Source organism: Scyliorhinus canicula, chromosome 3 (genome assembly GCF_902713615.1).
Source record: "Scyliorhinus canicula chromosome 3, sScyCan1.1, whole genome shotgun sequence".
In the NCBI taxonomy this organism is placed as follows: domain Eukaryota; kingdom Metazoa; phylum Chordata; class Chondrichthyes; order Carcharhiniformes; family Scyliorhinidae; genus Scyliorhinus; species Scyliorhinus canicula.
This window is the reverse complement of record NC_052148.1, coordinates 75,623,255-75,640,475: the sequence shown is the minus strand read 5'-3', so window position 1 is coordinate 75,640,475 and position 17,221 is coordinate 75,623,255. Positions and strand designations below refer to the sequence as shown.

The 17,221-nt window shown below is 46.6% G+C and overlaps 1 protein-coding gene across 2 annotated transcripts in view; it reads right to left on the bottom strand.

Annotated features, from left to right (window-relative positions):
• LOC119962748 (long-chain-fatty-acid--CoA ligase ACSBG2-like) overlaps positions 1-17,221 on the bottom strand; it is a 211,018-nt gene that overhangs the window by 63,395 nt on the left and 130,402 nt on the right. For both annotated transcript variants that reach the window (XM_038790762.1, XM_038790763.1), the window contains exon 11: positions 10,689-10,922. In XM_038790762.1, the coding sequence (XP_038646690.1) occupies positions 10,689-10,922 (234 nt within the window). The remainder of the gene's footprint in view (positions 1-10,688; positions 10,923-17,221) is intronic.

Genomic DNA, 17,221 nt, shown 5'->3' with positions numbered 1-17,221 from the left:
TGTGATGGACTGGGCATAATTAAGGACCCCACACACCCCGGACATACTTTCTTCCACCTTCTTCCGTCAGGAAAGATACCAAAGTTTGAGGTCATGTACCAACTGACTCAAGTACAGATTCATCTCTCCTGCCATCAGACATTTGAATGGACATACCTCGTATTAAGTTGATCTTTTCTCCACAGCTTGCTATTACTGTAACATTATATTCTGCAGTCTCTCCTTCCTTCCCTATGTACGGTATGCATTGTTTGTACAGCATGCAAGAAACAATACTTTTCACTGTGTACTAATACATGTGACAATAATAAATCAAATCAAATCAGAAAAGAAGTCAATGAACGGCTTTGGCTTCCACCTTTGAGTGAACCCATCGACTGATCCCCTCAAGACGAACTTGATCTACTCCCAACCTCAGGAATTTCACCAGGTCACTCACCCACACCCCTACTTTTGCGCTCCGAGTCCCTCCACCCAAACAAAATCCGTCTCTGGGATATCAGGAAGGCAAAGACCAAGACATCGGCCTCTCTCGCTCTTGGATTCCCAGGTCTCCCGACACTGTAAATATCACTAACCCTTGGACTCGGGGCCATCTCCACCCCATTATCTCAGACATTAAGTCTGCAAACCCCTGGCAGAACCCCTTCAGTTTCAGACATGCCTAAAACATGTGGATATGATTCACGGACCTCCCCACACACCATCCATACCGGTCGTCTACTCCCTCAAAGAACCTACTCATCCTTGTCACCGTCAAATGTGCCCTGTGGACTACTTTAAACTGAATAAGACTGAGCCTCGCACATGTTGAGGACACATTCACCCTCCACACAGAGCCTCCTCCCATGTCCCAGCCTCCACCTCCACCCCCAGCTCCTCCTCCCACTTCCATTTAATGTCTCCCATCAGGGCCACCTCCCAATCCATCAGCTCCTTGTAGATCTCGGACACCTTCCTCCCCCTTCAACAACACCTCATCTTGCAACCCCAAGGATGTCAACCCGGCAAAGGACGGCATCTCCCATCTAACGAAATCACAGACCTGCAAGTACCGACAACCATTGCCCCTGAGCAGCTCATATCCTTCCTCCAGATCCTCTAATTGCACAAAGCTGACCCCTACAAACAGGTCCCCAATTCACTCAATCCCTGGATGCCGCCTCCCCTGAAACCTTGCATCCGGCCCCATGGGTGCAAACCTATGATTATCACAGATCGATGCCCAAACCGAGGCCCCTCCAGACTCAAATGTTGCCTACAGTACTCCATTCCCTCAAGACCACCACCATCTCTGGGCTCATGGTGTACCTGGCTGGCGAGAACGGCAGAGGCGCTGTCAACAATGCCCTTAAAACTTGTTCCCCTATAAGACGTTGCCTCCATCCGCCCCCATACCAACCCCTCCTCCACTACTCATTTCCTGACCTTAACGATATTTGCCACCCATAGTAATTCATTATATTCAGCAGCACCAACCCCGCCCCAAAAAAGCCCTCTTGACCCACTGGTCTTCCCCGCCCATACAAACCCTGTGATCAACGCATTAACCTTCTTAAAGAATTACTTTGTGAGATAGATCAGTAGCTTCTGAAACATGAACAGGAACCTTGGCAGCACCGTCACCCTTCACTGTCTACACCAATCCCGCCAGCGACAGTGGCAGCACATCCCACCTCTTATAATCCCCCTGCATCTGCTCCACTAGCCGAGTCAAATTTAACTTGTGAAGCTGCGCTCAACTGCCTGTCACCTGAATGCCCAAGTATCTAAAGCTCAGCCCCACCACCTTGAATGGCAGCTCTCCTAACCTGCTCTCCCACCCTCAGATCTCAATCAGGAGCACTTCGTTCTTTCCCTTGTTCAACTTGTACCCGGAGAACCGAATTACTCCAAAATCCTGCCAATAAACCCCCCCCCCATATACAACAGGTCAACTGCATACAATAAAACTCTGTGCTCGACGACCCCCTCGCCCCGCACCCTAACAATCCCTCTTCAATCCCTAGGCGCCTTAAGCGCTATTCCCAATGGCTCCAGTGCCAAGGAAAAAAGCAATGGGGAGAAGCTGGCACCCCTGCCTGGTCCCACTGTGCAACCTGAAATATCCCAAGGTCACCCGGTTCGTCTGCACACTTGCGACCAGTGGCTTATACAGCAACTGGACCCAGTCCACAAATCCTATCCCAAACCACCCCCCGGCACCTCCCACAGATATTCTCACTCCACCCGGCCGAAACCCTTATTCGCGTCCATTGCCGCTGCCACTTCCTGCCCCTCCGGGGGCATCATAATCACTTAAAGCAACCTCCCACATTTGCCAACAACTGTCTCCCTTTTACAAACACAGTTTGGTCCTCACCTATTGTCCCCGGGCCACAGTCCTCAATTCGCCAAGCCAACACCTTCACCAATAACTTAACGTCCACATTCAACAGCGATATCGAACAGTATGATCCACACTGCTCCAGCTCATCTTTTTTCAATATCAGGGAGATGGATGCCTGCGATAGTGTAGGGGGGCGTTCCCCCCTCTCCCTAGCCTCATTGTATGCCCTCACCAGCAATAGCCCAAGGTCCCATCCCCCCGCAAACCTTTTATAAAACTCCATCAGGAACCCATCCGCCCCTGCGGCCTTCCTTGCCTGCATCAATCCCATACACTCCATCACTTCCCCTTTGCATCACCCCTACCCTTTCACCAACTCCTCCTCCAGCCTACGAATCTTCAACCCATCCAGGAACTGCCGCATTTCCCCCCCCCCCCCCCCCCCCAAAGTCAGGGGCTCCGACTCAAAAAACCTCCTGTTAAAATTCCTCAAACACCCCATTCACCCCACCGGGACCAGCACCACCCTTCCCATCCCATCCTTCATTCTACCAATCTCCCTTGACACCTCCCGTTTCCCAAATTGGTGGGCCAGCACCCTGCTCACCTTCTCTCCATACTCATATATTGCCCCCCTGCCCTTCGCAACTGCCCTACCACCTTCTCCGTGGACACCAATCCAAACTCCATCTGGAACCATCTGCCTTTCCCTCAACAACCTTGCCTCCAGGGCCTCAGTGCACTGTAATGATAGGAATATAGTTAGTTTCGGAAGGGTTAATAATTACTTCTCTGTGTAAATCAAACACTAGAGGGCATTACTACTGCTCTGTATTTAAGGCAGTCTCAGGGAATTCCGAGAATAGCTGAGAGGAGAAGCATAGAGAGAAGTTCGAAGGAGAAGTATGAAGAGCAGCCAAAGGAGAAGCATGGTGAAAGCACAAGAAGAAGCTTATAGTAAATAGAGATAGCATGAGGTTAGATCATAGTGTAGTTAGTGACTAAATAGCTTATTGCGTACTATTAGGACAGATTCAAAATCATTTAATTATTATCTGCAGCTCAGTAGAGTGTTCCAACTTCATTTAATTAGTAGCCGAACAATAAATTAGTTTTATTTCAATCTTTTGATTGGTATATTCTTTGCCAACACTACAATCGGGCCATTCTGGAAGGATGGGCAAAGAATACAACATATTACCAATCATGATAATATAACATGCTAGCAGGAGTTGAAACATAACATGATAGAAGGAGTGGATAGCTTTAAATCTTAATGTACTACAATATAACATGGTATCAGAGTTACTACTGAAGCTATGTAGATAGTTTAGCTGGAATCTAATTAACAAGAAACTAGCACGCGACAAAGACCTGCTACTGCGAGACTCCAAAGAATCCCAAACTGATGGAACAACTGCAATCTTGACAGCACCTCCAGAGAACTGGTCAACTAATTGTTAACTGGCGAGTGTTTAAACAAGATTTCAACTGTATCTCTCATCCTCCAACCTAGAAACTGCCGGAGATGAGCGAAAAACTGCTTTATTTTTACTAATAGCTGGACAACAGGCCACAGAAGTGTACAACACATTCCATTTTAAGAATGATGCTGAAAAAGTAACTTTGAACTGATAGTTGAAAAATGTAATTATTATTCTGAAAGTAATGAAAAGCTCAGCAAAAGACTGCAAGAACCAAAAAATGCTGTCTCAAGATTTGATTAAAATGTGCAATGTGAGAAAACAATCTAAAAATAGAAATGCCGAAACGTTAAATCGTCAAAGTAAAAAAATTTTTTCCTTCCGTTGAAGATATGGCGCAATTAAAAATTAATCATGCTCAAAAAGACGACTGTGCGCAAGCGCGTCTGAAAAAAATGCGCAATTCCGATTCTGGACGCTCTGAGCGTTTGCGTGATCAGTTTGCACATGCGCGCTTAGAAAAAAGGCACGAACAGGAAAAATATCATTCTGCGCATGTGCAGATGAAAAAAGAACGCAATCCAGAAGACGATTGATTTGCACATGCACAATCGAGGTTTGCTCATGACATCACGAACGTCATGATGACAGAACATTTTGGACACGCGCACTTAAAGGGAAACTGCCCGGAAATTTGAGGGTTTTTTTACCTCAAGGCAAACCTTGCCTGAATTTAAACAAACAGTTGAAGAAAACTTTTGCAGCACCATGGAACAAAGTGCAGCATGAAGAAAATTTTAAAAGATCTATAACTAAAGAAGATCAATTGTACATTGAAGAATATTATTCAGATGTGGCAGAGATATTCGAATTTGAGGATTATTGTGTTGAATAAGCTAAATACCACTCTACTAAAGGATGGTGAATCCAGTACATTGATGGCCTTGCATACAGTTGCTACAATGGACAGCAGTAACCAGTCAAATGGACAAGACGACTCCACAGAGAGAGCGCTGAAAGACTCCACAGAGAGAGCGCTGAAAGACTCCACAGAGAGAGCGCTGAAAGACGCCACAGAGAGAGCGCTGAAAGACTCCACAGAGAGAGCGCTGAAAGACTCCACAGAGAGAGCGCTGAAAGACTCCACAGAGAGAGCGCTGAAAGACTCCACAGAGAGAGCGCTGAAAGACTCCACAGATAGAGCGATGAAAGACTCCACAGAGAGAGCGATGAAAGACTCCACAGAGAGAGCGATGAAAGACTCCACAGAGAGAGCGATGAAAGACTCCACAGAGAGCGATGAAAGACTCCACAGAGAGAGCGATGAAAGACTCCACAGAGAGCGATGAAAGACTCCACAGAGAGAGCGATGAAAGACTCCACAGAGAGAGCGATGAAAGACTCCAGAGAGCGCGATGAAACACTCCAGAGAGAGCGTTGAAAGACTCCACAGAGAGAGCGCTGAAAGACTCTACAGAGAGAGCACTGAAAGACTCTACAGAGAGCAATGAAAGACTCCACACAGAGAGCGATGAAAGACTCCACACAGAGAGCGATGAAAGACTCCACACAGAGAGCGATGAAAGACTCCACAGAGAGAACAATACAAATGACTATGCAGGTGTATCCAGCATATTTGATCAACAAGAAGAAGACTATGAAGATCGATCCAGCTTATTGGATCAACAAAACAAAGGCAATGAATGTCTACTCACTGTCTTTGCGAATAGCGACAAAGTGATCACAATTAGCATACAAGATGCGCAGGACCACAGCGAGACCGACACATCTCAGCTGGACTGTACAAAAGAACATGGTAATCAGTGTGAAACAATGAATGACTCAATTGAGCACAGATTAATTGTAAACAACCTACAAGAAAATTACATCTTGGACAAGTCGATTCCAGTAGAGGAGCACCAAAGATACACCCAATCATCCAGAAAGGACTGATGTCACCAAGCTCAGCGAAACATCAGATCATTCACATGAACCCAAGATCATAAAGGTTAATGCAACATCAGATAAAACAAAGGGCACTATACTAAAAAGTTTGAACATGAATCAAACAATCCAGAAGGAACAGTTCTTGAGCACTAAAAGAGAAACAACGGAACAACAGACTGTACACAATGGTACAACTGTGAAACTGAAGGACACCTTAACAGCACAGTCCACTGCAATGTCACGAAGAACAGGACATTGTTTCGAAAAGAATTATGGAAGAAGTATGAAGAGTAGCCTAAGGAGAAGCATGGTGAAAGCACAAGAAGAAGCTTAGAGTAGATAGAGATAGCGCGAGGTTAGATCATAGTGTAGTTAGTGACTAGATAGATTATTGAGTACTGTAAGATAGATTCAATATCATTTAATTATCTGCAGCTCAGTAGAGCGTTCAAACTTCATTTAATTAGTGTAATAATAAATTAGTTTTATTTCAATCTTTTGATTGGTATATTCTTTGTCAACACTACACTGTGTCATTATGGAAGAAAGGACAAAGAATACAGCATATTACCATCATGGTAGTATAACATGCTACCAGGAATAGAAACATAAGTGCCTCCTGTCCACCCTCAAAATCTCCTCCACCAGCCTTGCCATCTCTGCCAGTTCCCTCTTCTCCCTATGTGCCTGAATCAAGATAAACTTCCCCTGAGCCATCGCCTTGAGTGCCTCCAGCAGGGTGGTAGGCATGATCTCCCTATGTTGTTCAGCTTCACGCAACCCCGAATGGTAGCCCTCACCTGCTCTTACACCTTATCCGCCAACAACCTCCACTGTGGCGCTGCCAGCCCCGCCCCTTCGTCCACTCGCAAATCCACCCAGTGCGGCACGTGGTCTGCGACCACAATCGGTGAATACTCGGAGATGACCATCCCCGCCAACAACACCTTGCCCACCCCTCCCATACACTCCTTAAACCCCTTCAGTTCTTTTGCCACCACCGGCACCTTCACCACCTTGGGCTCAAATTTGGCTCGATGACCATAGTAAAATCCCCCATGATCAACCGGTGCAAGTCCAGGTCAGGAATCTTCCCAGCACCCGCCACAAACTCCACAGCCTTCCAATTTGGGACATAAATGTTTACCAGGACCACCAGGAACCCTCGAGCTTCCCACTCACCATCACAAACCTCCCCCCGGAATCTGCCACAATATTCCCCACCTCGAACGACACCCGCTTATTCACCGCCACCCCCCCCCCCCCCCTTGCCTTCATGTCCAGTCCCGAGTGGAATACCTGCCCCACTCATCCTTTTCTCAACCCTGTCTGATCTCCAGTCTTGAAATGCATTTCATGTAGAAAAGCCACATTCGTCTTCAGATACCTCAAGTGCACGAACACACATGACCGTTTGACCGGCCCATTCAGCCCCCTTACATTCCACGTGACCAGCCTGGTCAGGTGGCTCCCCGGCCCTTCCCCAGCCGATCAACCAGATCCATTTTTGGGCCTGCCCCCTCCCATGTCACGTGGCCCTCCAGGTACACCCTCGGTTGTCCACTGTCATCACTCCTTTTCCAATTGCGCCACCACGACCGCACCTTTGTCAGCACCCCTACCCAAAACCAAACAACAACCCCATTCACTCTCCCCTACACCACCTGACCACCCCCCCCCCCCCCCGTGTTCCCGTTAACTAGCCCCCACAGCTAGCATTGCAGCCCCCACCCAAGGCCTCCAAATCTCCTACTCCGAGTCCCATCCCCTCACCCGTCCACACTCAAGAAAAAGAAAAAAAATGCAAACATCCTTGATGCTCCCAAGCACCCCACCAGCAAACTCAGCAAACCATTTCAAAGGATAAAATGTTTTGCAAAAACAACAGAAAGAAAATACCTCAAAAGTTCAATGTCCTTCCTCTTCTGCCAGTCCATTGTCCCTCAAAAATTCCATCTCCTCCTCTGGCGTACCAAAATAGTATTCTCTATTTTAGAATGTAACCCAGAGGTGGGCCAGGTACAGCACCCTAAACTTCACCTCCTTCTTGAAGAGGGCAGCCTTGACCCGATTAAACCCGGCGCTCCTCTTCTGGTTCATCCGCAGCTCGTTCCCCTCCCAGGTGCACTTCCACATCTGCCTCGCCCACCGAAGAATCTTCTCTTTGTCCAAGAAGCGGTGCAACTGCACCATCGCCCTTGGCAGCTCGTCTGCCTACTGCCTCCTCATCAACGCTCTATGCACTCGGTTGACCTCCTGAGGATGGTCAAAGTCCCCCTCCCCCATCAGCTGCTCCAGCATTTTTGGCCACATACGTATCGGCCTCCGCACCTTCAATGCCTTCAGGCATCTTCACTATCCATAAATATTGCCTTCTGGATCGGTTCTCCAGATCCTCCACCTTCTCCTTCAGCCTCATTTGAGTCTCAAGCATCACCCCCACCTCGACCACCAATGAGACGAGCTGCTCCTCATGCTCCCCTTCGCCTCCTCCACTTTCTGGTCGCCTGGCCCTGGGTCTCCAGCCTCTGCTCCACTCTCAATCGCTGCTTTGAGTGGCTCTAACTATTCGGCCAGGTCCTCCAGGGCTTCCCTTCTCTGCTGGCTAAACTCTCATTTACAAAGTCCACCAGGCTCCGTTGACATAGGCAGGCAGAACAGGCCCTTTGCCATCTTAAACCAATGGCGCACAAAGACTCTCCAGCTCCCTTCTTCTCGTCCTACCCCTACTTCATGGATCCATCCAACAGCCACACCACAGGAGTTACACCTTCTCCTGGTACTCCTACACCTCTTTCCATCCAAAATTCCACCCCTCAGATGGGGAAGGACCGGGAAATTCCACCTTGATCGGGATCTACCAAATGCAACCACTCACTTCATGTCCGCCACTGGAAGTCCATTGCTGCACTTCTGCTCTAACCCCATGCCTTCTTCCCATTAGGGTTCGCCCAGTCCTCTTCTTACACCCTCCATGTCCAGTGGACCGCCCTCTGCCATTTCCACCACGTCTAAGTTAATGCCACCACAAATACACCATCCCCTCGCTATCACTCAACATTTCATAAAGGGCTATTTCTTCTATGGAAACCTGGTCTGCTCCTCAATTATCCCCAATAGCTTTTTTCCTTCATATGCACGCACAGGAAATGCAATGCCTGCCCTTTAACCTCTTCCCTATCTATTATTCAAAGCCAAAACGCTCCCTCCAGGTGAAAGAGCGATTTACTTGAACTTTTTTGGGGGGCCGGTTTAGCTCACTTGGCTAGATAGCAGAGCAAGGCCAATAGCATAGGTTCAATTCCCATGCCGGCTGAAGTTATTCATAAAGGTCATTTAGCATTCTCAACCTTGCCCCTCACCTGAGGTATGGTGATCTTTAGGTTAAATCACCACCAGTCAGCTTTCCCCCTCAAAAGGGGAAAGCAGCCTCTGGTCATCTGGGACTATGGCGACTTTACCTTTATTTCTTTCCATTTCATACACTGGAGTCATGGCTCATGATGTGTTTACGTCTGCATTAACGAGAATGAACAGACATTGGATGACCACTTTGCTCGGTCCATGTTTGTGACACCAATCTTCCTGTCATTTTAAATTTCTTCCTCACTTTGTCCTCTTTCCTTAGTATCCTACCCTCTTCCAATGGAGCACAAGGAACAATACTCATCTTCCAATTAGGCACTTTACATCCCACTGAACTCAACATTGAGGTCAACAATTTCCAACCAGAACTCTATCCCTATTTTGTCAGAAAGCATCTGAACTGTTGGCAATGATTCTCCTATTCGCACCGTCCCTAGGCCCATTTTCTATTTGTTTACTTGTTCCATTACTACCCCATTTTGCCTGGCACCATCATTCATTTGTCATTTAGTCTCTCCTACCTTACAGCCTATTCAAGTCTTTCCTTTTGTTACCATGGGCGGCACGGTAGCACATTGGTTAGCACTGTTGCTTCACAATGCCAGGGTCCCGGGTTCAATTCCAGGCTTGGGTCACTGTCTGCGGAGTAAGCACATTCTCCCCGTGTCTGCGTGGGTTTCCTCCGCGTGCTGCGGTTTCCTTCCACAAGTCCCGAAAGACGTGCTGTTAGGTAATTTGGACATTCTGAATTCTCCCTTTGTGTACCCGAACAGGCGTTGGAACAAGGGGGTTTTCACAGTAACTTCATTGCAGTGTTAATGTAAGCCTACTTGTGACAATAAAGATTATTATATTAGGTTTCCTCCTTCCCCTCTTCCTCTGCTCTGTGCTTCTTTAAAACCTGTTCCATTCTCCAAATCTTTCCAATTGTGATGATATATCAACTCTATTTCTCACTCCACTGATGCTGCCTTATCAGCCGAGTATTTCCAGCATTTCTGTTTTTATTTCAGATCTCCAATGTTTTGCCGCATCTTATTTTTGGATGGAACTTCTTACACCCACTTACCTACCTGAAAGGTAACAGCTAAACATTGTAGCACTGAATTGTCCGCTGTGTTTCCTGGAGTGGTCCTTGAATCCACAATCTTCTGATGAGAAGCGAGAGCACTGCCATTCAGCTCAACTGACACAGAGCAATAGGTAATGCAATTAAATGCATAACTGAAATATTTTTCAATGCTTATTTCATCAATCGGACAAAGCAGTCTTCAGTATCAACAGAAGATGAGTGTCTTTACCAATCCAGTCTTTAGTTTACCATTCATCCAAATAACTTAAACTTTTCAAGAAGACAGTTGAGGTCATTTGAGCAGACTACCTAGAGTAACCGTTGACCCATAAAAATAAGAGGTTTAAGTCAGAAGGAAATAAAGGAAAATTGTGTTAGGTGGAAAAGATAAAAATAATGCAAATCCTAAAAATATTCTTGTGTTAGAGAATGAGCTATTATTTAAAACATACAGGCTCTGCAAATTTACAAACTAAATTAAACAATTGCTCTCTGCAAGAATTTAGAAGTGATTCAGTTTGACTACATTAGTACGAGTATATACACAGACCTTGTAATTCGAAAGTAATTTTTCTGCGAGACGGTGTGTGGACCAGTACTCTCACTCATTCCGTAGAGTTCAAAAATTGGGATACCAAGGCTGAGGAAGAACTCCAATGTATCTTTGGTAATGGGTGCTGCTCCTGTAAAGTACTTTGTACAATTATCCAGGCCCAGTAAAACACGAACTTTCTTAAAAACCAAGCTATTTGCCAATGCGAATCCGCAGGGCACACTTGTGTTCCTGTAACATAAAAGGAGGTGTAAATAACCTCTGTTTTCCCTCGCTACAGTGCATAAAAAACAAGTTAGGCAAGAATTTGTTAATGAAAAAATAAGTTTATGATTTAGTTCATACAACAATCTCTCCCTAAATACCAGCAAAACTAAGGAGTTGGTCATTTGACTTCAGGAAGCAAAGTATCGTACACACCCCTGTCTGCATCAATGGTGCCGAGATGGAGATGGTTGACATCTTCAAATTCCTAGGTGTGCACATCAACACTCTGTCCTGATACACTCACATTGATGCTACAAACAAGAAAGCACAACAGCGTCTATGCTTCCTCAGGAAACTAAGGAAATTCAGCATGCCCACATTGACTCTTAGAAAGATGCACTATAGAAAGCATCCTATCTGGCTGCATCACAGCCTGGTATGGCAACTGCTTGGCCAAAGACCGTAAGAAACTACAGAGAGTCATGAACACAGTCCAGTCCATCACGCAAACCCACCTCCCATCTATTGACTCTATCTACACCTACCACTGCCTTGGGAAAGCGGGCAGCATAATAAAAGACCCTCCCCACCCAGGTTATTCTCTCTTCCAACCTCTTCCATTGGGTAGGCAATACAAAAGTCTGAGAACACGCACAAACAGATTCAAAAACAGCTTCTTCCCCGCTGTTACCAAATTTCTGAATGACCCTCTTATGGATTCAACTGATCTCTCCACACATCTTCCCTACTGCATAGCACTGCACTCCATCTGTTTCACCCAATACCTGTGTCTATGTATTTACATTGTGTATTGATCATATGTCCTATGTTTTTCTTGTATGCAACTATCTGCCTGGACTGTGCACACAATCTAAATATATTTTGAGGAGGAAGGGAGCTGGAAGAAAACTGTACAAGACAAGATCAGAGGCTTAATAATTCCAAATCAGAAGAGCAAAGAATGGAGGAGGGCTTATAAAAAAACATGTTCGATTGCAAGTGGAAAATTTGATTATGTTACCTGTTCAACCTGATTTCTGCTGTGGCACTTATTAACTGCACTGCTGATTGAACAGTGGACTCAATATCATTACTTGCTAATGCAAGGTAACCTGGGCCTCCTAAAAGGGGAGATGCAATGTGGCTGGGATAGGTGAGCTGAATTTGATTAGGAAAACAGAGAAAAATAGCTGAACATAGGAAAGAGAACAGACGCCCAGCTTTTCCAATGCTTCACTAGAGATATGGTGGAAGAGGGAAAGGAGAACATCCTATATCCACAGCGGGTCAGAAAGCTGTACAGGCACAAAATGAAAAGGCACGTGGAACAAACAGCCATGAACAGCAATGCCTGGAGTGGTGGTCACACTCCTTGGGATAGGGTCTTCTCATTTAGAATGTGGACAGGGACAGGAGGGTGTAACTGCAGCTGAGTCAGGTAAGGGGACCTAGAGGGCAGGAATGTCGGCCTCTGAAATGCAATTGTCCAAAACGCTTGAGTTTCTTTCAGCTTGTTGAGAGTGAGGGCTGCAGGGTGTTACGTTCTGGTGCTTGGCTGGTAGGAATTATGCACAATAGAACGTCTAATTCTTGACTAGTTTTATTATAAAATAAATGCATGGTTCAGATAACTATGAGAAATATATTACAAACTTTATCCTAGAGCAAGTGTGACTATCCACTAACACGACTATCTCCAGACTCCTCAAGATGCAGTCAAGTGGTAGATTTACACTGCCACCTGCTGGTTGGAGGTCATTTATATCACTATTTACATGATTCCTTACGCATATCATCACACAGGGTGGATGAACTGACTGACCATGACACCATGATACAGAATGCCAATGAAGTGAGGGGGAGCACACAAGAATGTAGGGGACAGTGAGCGGGATTGACACTGTTCTCTGCAGCAAAGAGAGAATTCAGACGGCTGTGTTGCTGACCAGTGTCAGGGTTCATTATTCAGGGGTGTGTGACTTTTGGTCAGGACAGGCAGGAAGGAAAGGGTGGTGGAGTAGCTTTGTTCGTACAAGACAAAATAAGTACGATAGCAAGAAATGATCCTGGGTCAAAATATGTAAACGTAATTGGGCGGCGAGTGGCACAATGGTTCACACTGCAGCCTCACAGCGCCAGGATCCCAGGTTGAATTCTGGCCTTGGGTCACTCTCTGTGTGGAGTTTGCGTGTTCTCCCATGACTGCGTGGGTTTCCTCCTGGTGCTACGGTTTCCTTCCGCAGTCCAAAGATGAGCAGGCTAGGTGGACTAGCCATGCTGAATTGCCCCTCACTGCCCAGGGATGCGCAGACTAGATTATAGGGTAACAGGGATAGGGCAGGGGAGTGGACATGCATAGAGTGCTCCTTCAAAGGGTCAGTGCTGGCTCAATGGATCATGTGGCCTTCTTCTGCACTGTAGGGATTTTATAATTCTATGGATCCATATGGATGCAAGAAATAACAAGGGAAAGACTGCACAGGTGGAAGTAGTCTTTAGGACACCAAACAGAAGCTATACTGTGGTTGGAGAATAAATCAGGAGATAATGAGGGCATGTAAAAAAGGCAGTACATTAATCATGGTTGACATTAATCTTCATGTGGGTTGGGGAAATCAAATTGGCAGAGGTAGCTATGAGGAAGAGTTCATAGTATACTTGGGTCAGCTTCCTAGAACAATATGTTGTGGATCCAACCAGGAATCAGGCTATCTTGGATCTGGCAATTTATAATGAGGCAGGTTTAATAAACAATCTCAGAGTTGATAATCCCCTAAGAAACAGTGATCATAACATGGTAGAACTTAGAATTCAGTTTGAGAGAGAAATTTGGGTCAGAAACAACTGTGCTAAAGTTAAATAAGGTTAATTATAACGGCAGAGTTGACTGGAGTGGATTTCGAAAGAGGTTTTGCAGAAAAGGCAGTTGAACAGCAATGGCAAACGTTTATGAAAATAGTTCATGACTCCTAACAACTTATATCCCAATGAGGAGTAGGGATTCTAGGAAGGGGATAAATCAACCAAGGAAGTTAACCATTGTGTTTAACTGAGAGAAACATATAAATTGTAGCAAAGATTAAGTGTAAGCCAGAGGATTGGGAACATTTTTTTTTAAATAACAAAGTGGACCAAAAACATCATGAGGGAAAAGATAAGCTGCCAAGGGTAAACTAGCAAGTTATATAAAACAGACAGTAAGATTTTCTTTAAATATCTAAAAAGGAAGAGAGAGTGGCGAATGAGACTGGGGAACCAGGAAATGGAAGACAAGTTAAATAAATACTTTGCATCAGTCTTCATGGTGAAAGATACTGGATTCTGGAAAGTACCAGAGTATTGGAAAATTGTCAATGTGACACCTCTATTCAAAAAGGGAGGGAGGCAAAAAGTGGGTAACAATAGGCCAATTATGTATTTATGGAAAAATATTGGGATTGATCATTGAGTAAGTAATAGCAACACATTTGGAAAATAATTTTTTGGAATATATTTTATTGAACCATTTGTAATTTTCACAATTTAACATGCTGACATTTCGAAAACAACCATGCTGGTCGACGCACAAAATACCCCCTAAAATAACAAACCACATACCCCATTTCTCCCGCCCTATCCCCAATTACCCGTATACCAAGTTCCCTGTCCTTACTTAACATTACCATGCCTCTGGTTTTCCTCCCCCACCCCCCACTTTTTCCTTTCCCCCCCCCCCACACTGCTGATGTTCAGTTTTTCTTAAAGAAACCGATGAACGGCTGCCAACTCCAGGTGAATCCCTGTATTGATCCTCTCAGAGCGAACTTGATTTTCTCCGTACTGAGAGACCCTACCATATTGCTGACCCCACACTCCTGATTTCGGGGGCTCCGAGTCCCTCCATCTCAGCAAGATCATTCTTTGGGTAACCAAGGTGGAGAAGGTCAGGATATCGGCCTCCCTCCCCACTTTGCCCCCGGATCCTCCGACACCCCAAATATTGCTAATTCTGGTCTCGGAGTTACCCTGCCTTCCAGGACTTCCAACATAACATCTGCAAATCCCTGCCAGAATTCCCCCAGTTTCGGACATGCCCAAAACAGCTGAACATGGTTGGCTGGGCTACCCCCACATCTATCCTCCATCTCCTCGAAGAACCTACTCATTCGGGCTACCGTCATGTGGGTCCTGTGGATTACTTTGAACTGAATCAAGCTACCTCTAGCACAAGGAGAAGATGCATTTACCCTTTTCAAGGCTTTTTCCCACAGTTCAGTTTCCAGCTCCCCTCCTAGCTCCTCTTCCCACTTCCTCTTCACCTCTCTGACAGGGGCCCCTTCCCACTCTAACAACTCCCTGTATATGTCCGAACACTTCCCACCTCCAACCCCTGTTTTTGACAGCACCTTATCCTGTAGTCCCCTCAGGGGGAGGTGAGGAAAGCTTGGGACCTGTCTCCGTACAAAGTCCCGCACGTGAAGATACCAAAACCCGTTCCTACCTGGCAAATCAAACTCCTCTAAAGTCTCCAAGGTCGGAAAGCCCTCCTGGATGAATAAGATCCTCATACCTCTGAATCCCTGCCCGCTGCTATATCTTAAAGCCCCCATCCAGGCCCCCCGGGACAAACAGGTGATTGTCACAGATCGGTGGACACACTGACGCCCCCTCCAGTCTCATGTGCTGCCTCCATAGCCCCCACACCCTGAGGGCTGCCACCACCAAAACGTTGCAGGGCAATTTGACAGGCTGACAATGGGGAGGGCAGCAGGGTAACTGCGGAGGGCAAGAGGGGTGCGATAAGAGTATAGGGAGAAGGTGAGCCGCAGGCTGATCCAGGGAAACATTGAAGAACCGGACTGGGGCTGGGGACGTAGTGTCAGAGCCAGGGAAGATAAATGAGGTTTATCTTTCAGGCTCTCCCGCTCTTTATACCAAAGGCTTTTTTCGGAAAGTGGACACAATTATCTCTGACTTTGGATGGGCAAAAAGGTGCCAAGGGTGGGGAGGACCCTGCTACAGAGGCAGAGGTAGCAGGGGGGATTGGCGTTGCCAAACGTGCTTCATTATTATTGGGCGGCAAATGTGGACAAGGTGCGGCGGTGGTGGGAAGGACAAGGAATAGTGTGGGTTAGGATGGAGGAGAAATATTGTAAGGGGTCTAGTTTGAGGGCTATGGTGATGGCAGCATTGCCAAGGTATTCAGGGAGCCCAGTGGTGCAGTCCACGGTGAAGATAGCTGAGGAGGCATTTTAGGGTGGAAGGGATGTCGGTGCCATGCCGCTGTGTGAGAATCATGCGTTTGAGCCGGGGGGGATGGATAGTGTATACAGGATGTAGAGGGAAGTGGGGCTGGTGTAGGTGAGGGATTTGTATTTGGAGGAAGGGTTCGCCAGTCTGGAGGAGCTAAGGAAGAGGGTAGAGCTGCCGAGGGGTAGTGAGATTAGGTATCTACAGGTTAGGGACTTTGCACGAAAGGTTTGGAAGGGTTTCCCTAGATTGTCGGGATACACCCTGATAGAGTGACTACTGCTTCCGGATGTGGAAGGGGAGGGTTGAATTGGTGAGATATAAGTGGCTGGGGGAGCAGGGAGGCGAACGGGTGGTGAAGATCAAGGAGAAATGGGAAGCGGATTTGGGAATGGAGATCAATTGGGGAGTATGGAGTGAGGCACTGCGAAGGGTAAACGGGACCTCCTCTTGTGCAAAGATGAGCCTGATACAGTTTAAGGTGGTGCACAGGGTGCATATGACTCGGACGAGAATGAGTGGGTTCTTTCAGAAGGTAGCAGATGAGTGCGAGAGGTGGGAGCGGGTGCCAGCGAATCATGCGCACATGTTTTGGGGTTGTGAAAAATTGGTAAGATTCTGGGCGGGAGTGTTCGCGGTCTTAGCCAGGATAGTGGAGGAGGGAGTGGACCTGGACCCTTTGCTGGCGATATTTGGGGTTTCAGAGAAGCCGGAGCTCATGGAGAGGAGGAAGGCCGATGTCTTGACCTTCGCCTCTGATTGCACGGTGACAAATTTTGCTGGAGTGGAGGTCGGCATCACCACCGGGGGTAGCAGCATGGTTGGATGACCTATATGACTTCCTGCGGTTAGAGAAGATAAAGTATGAGTTAAGGGGCTCAGCAGGGGAGTTTGACAAAAGGTGGGGGATGTTTGTGACCGTGTTTAAGGAGCTGTTCGTCGCAGGGGGATGAGGGGTGTGGTGATGGGGAGGGGTAGGGGGTGAAAAAGGAGAAAAATCTGTACAAACTGTATAGTTGATTGTTGGGAAGAATGTTTCCCGGGGTGTTTATTTGCTGTAACCTGCTTTGATACAAATTTGAATAAAATGTTTA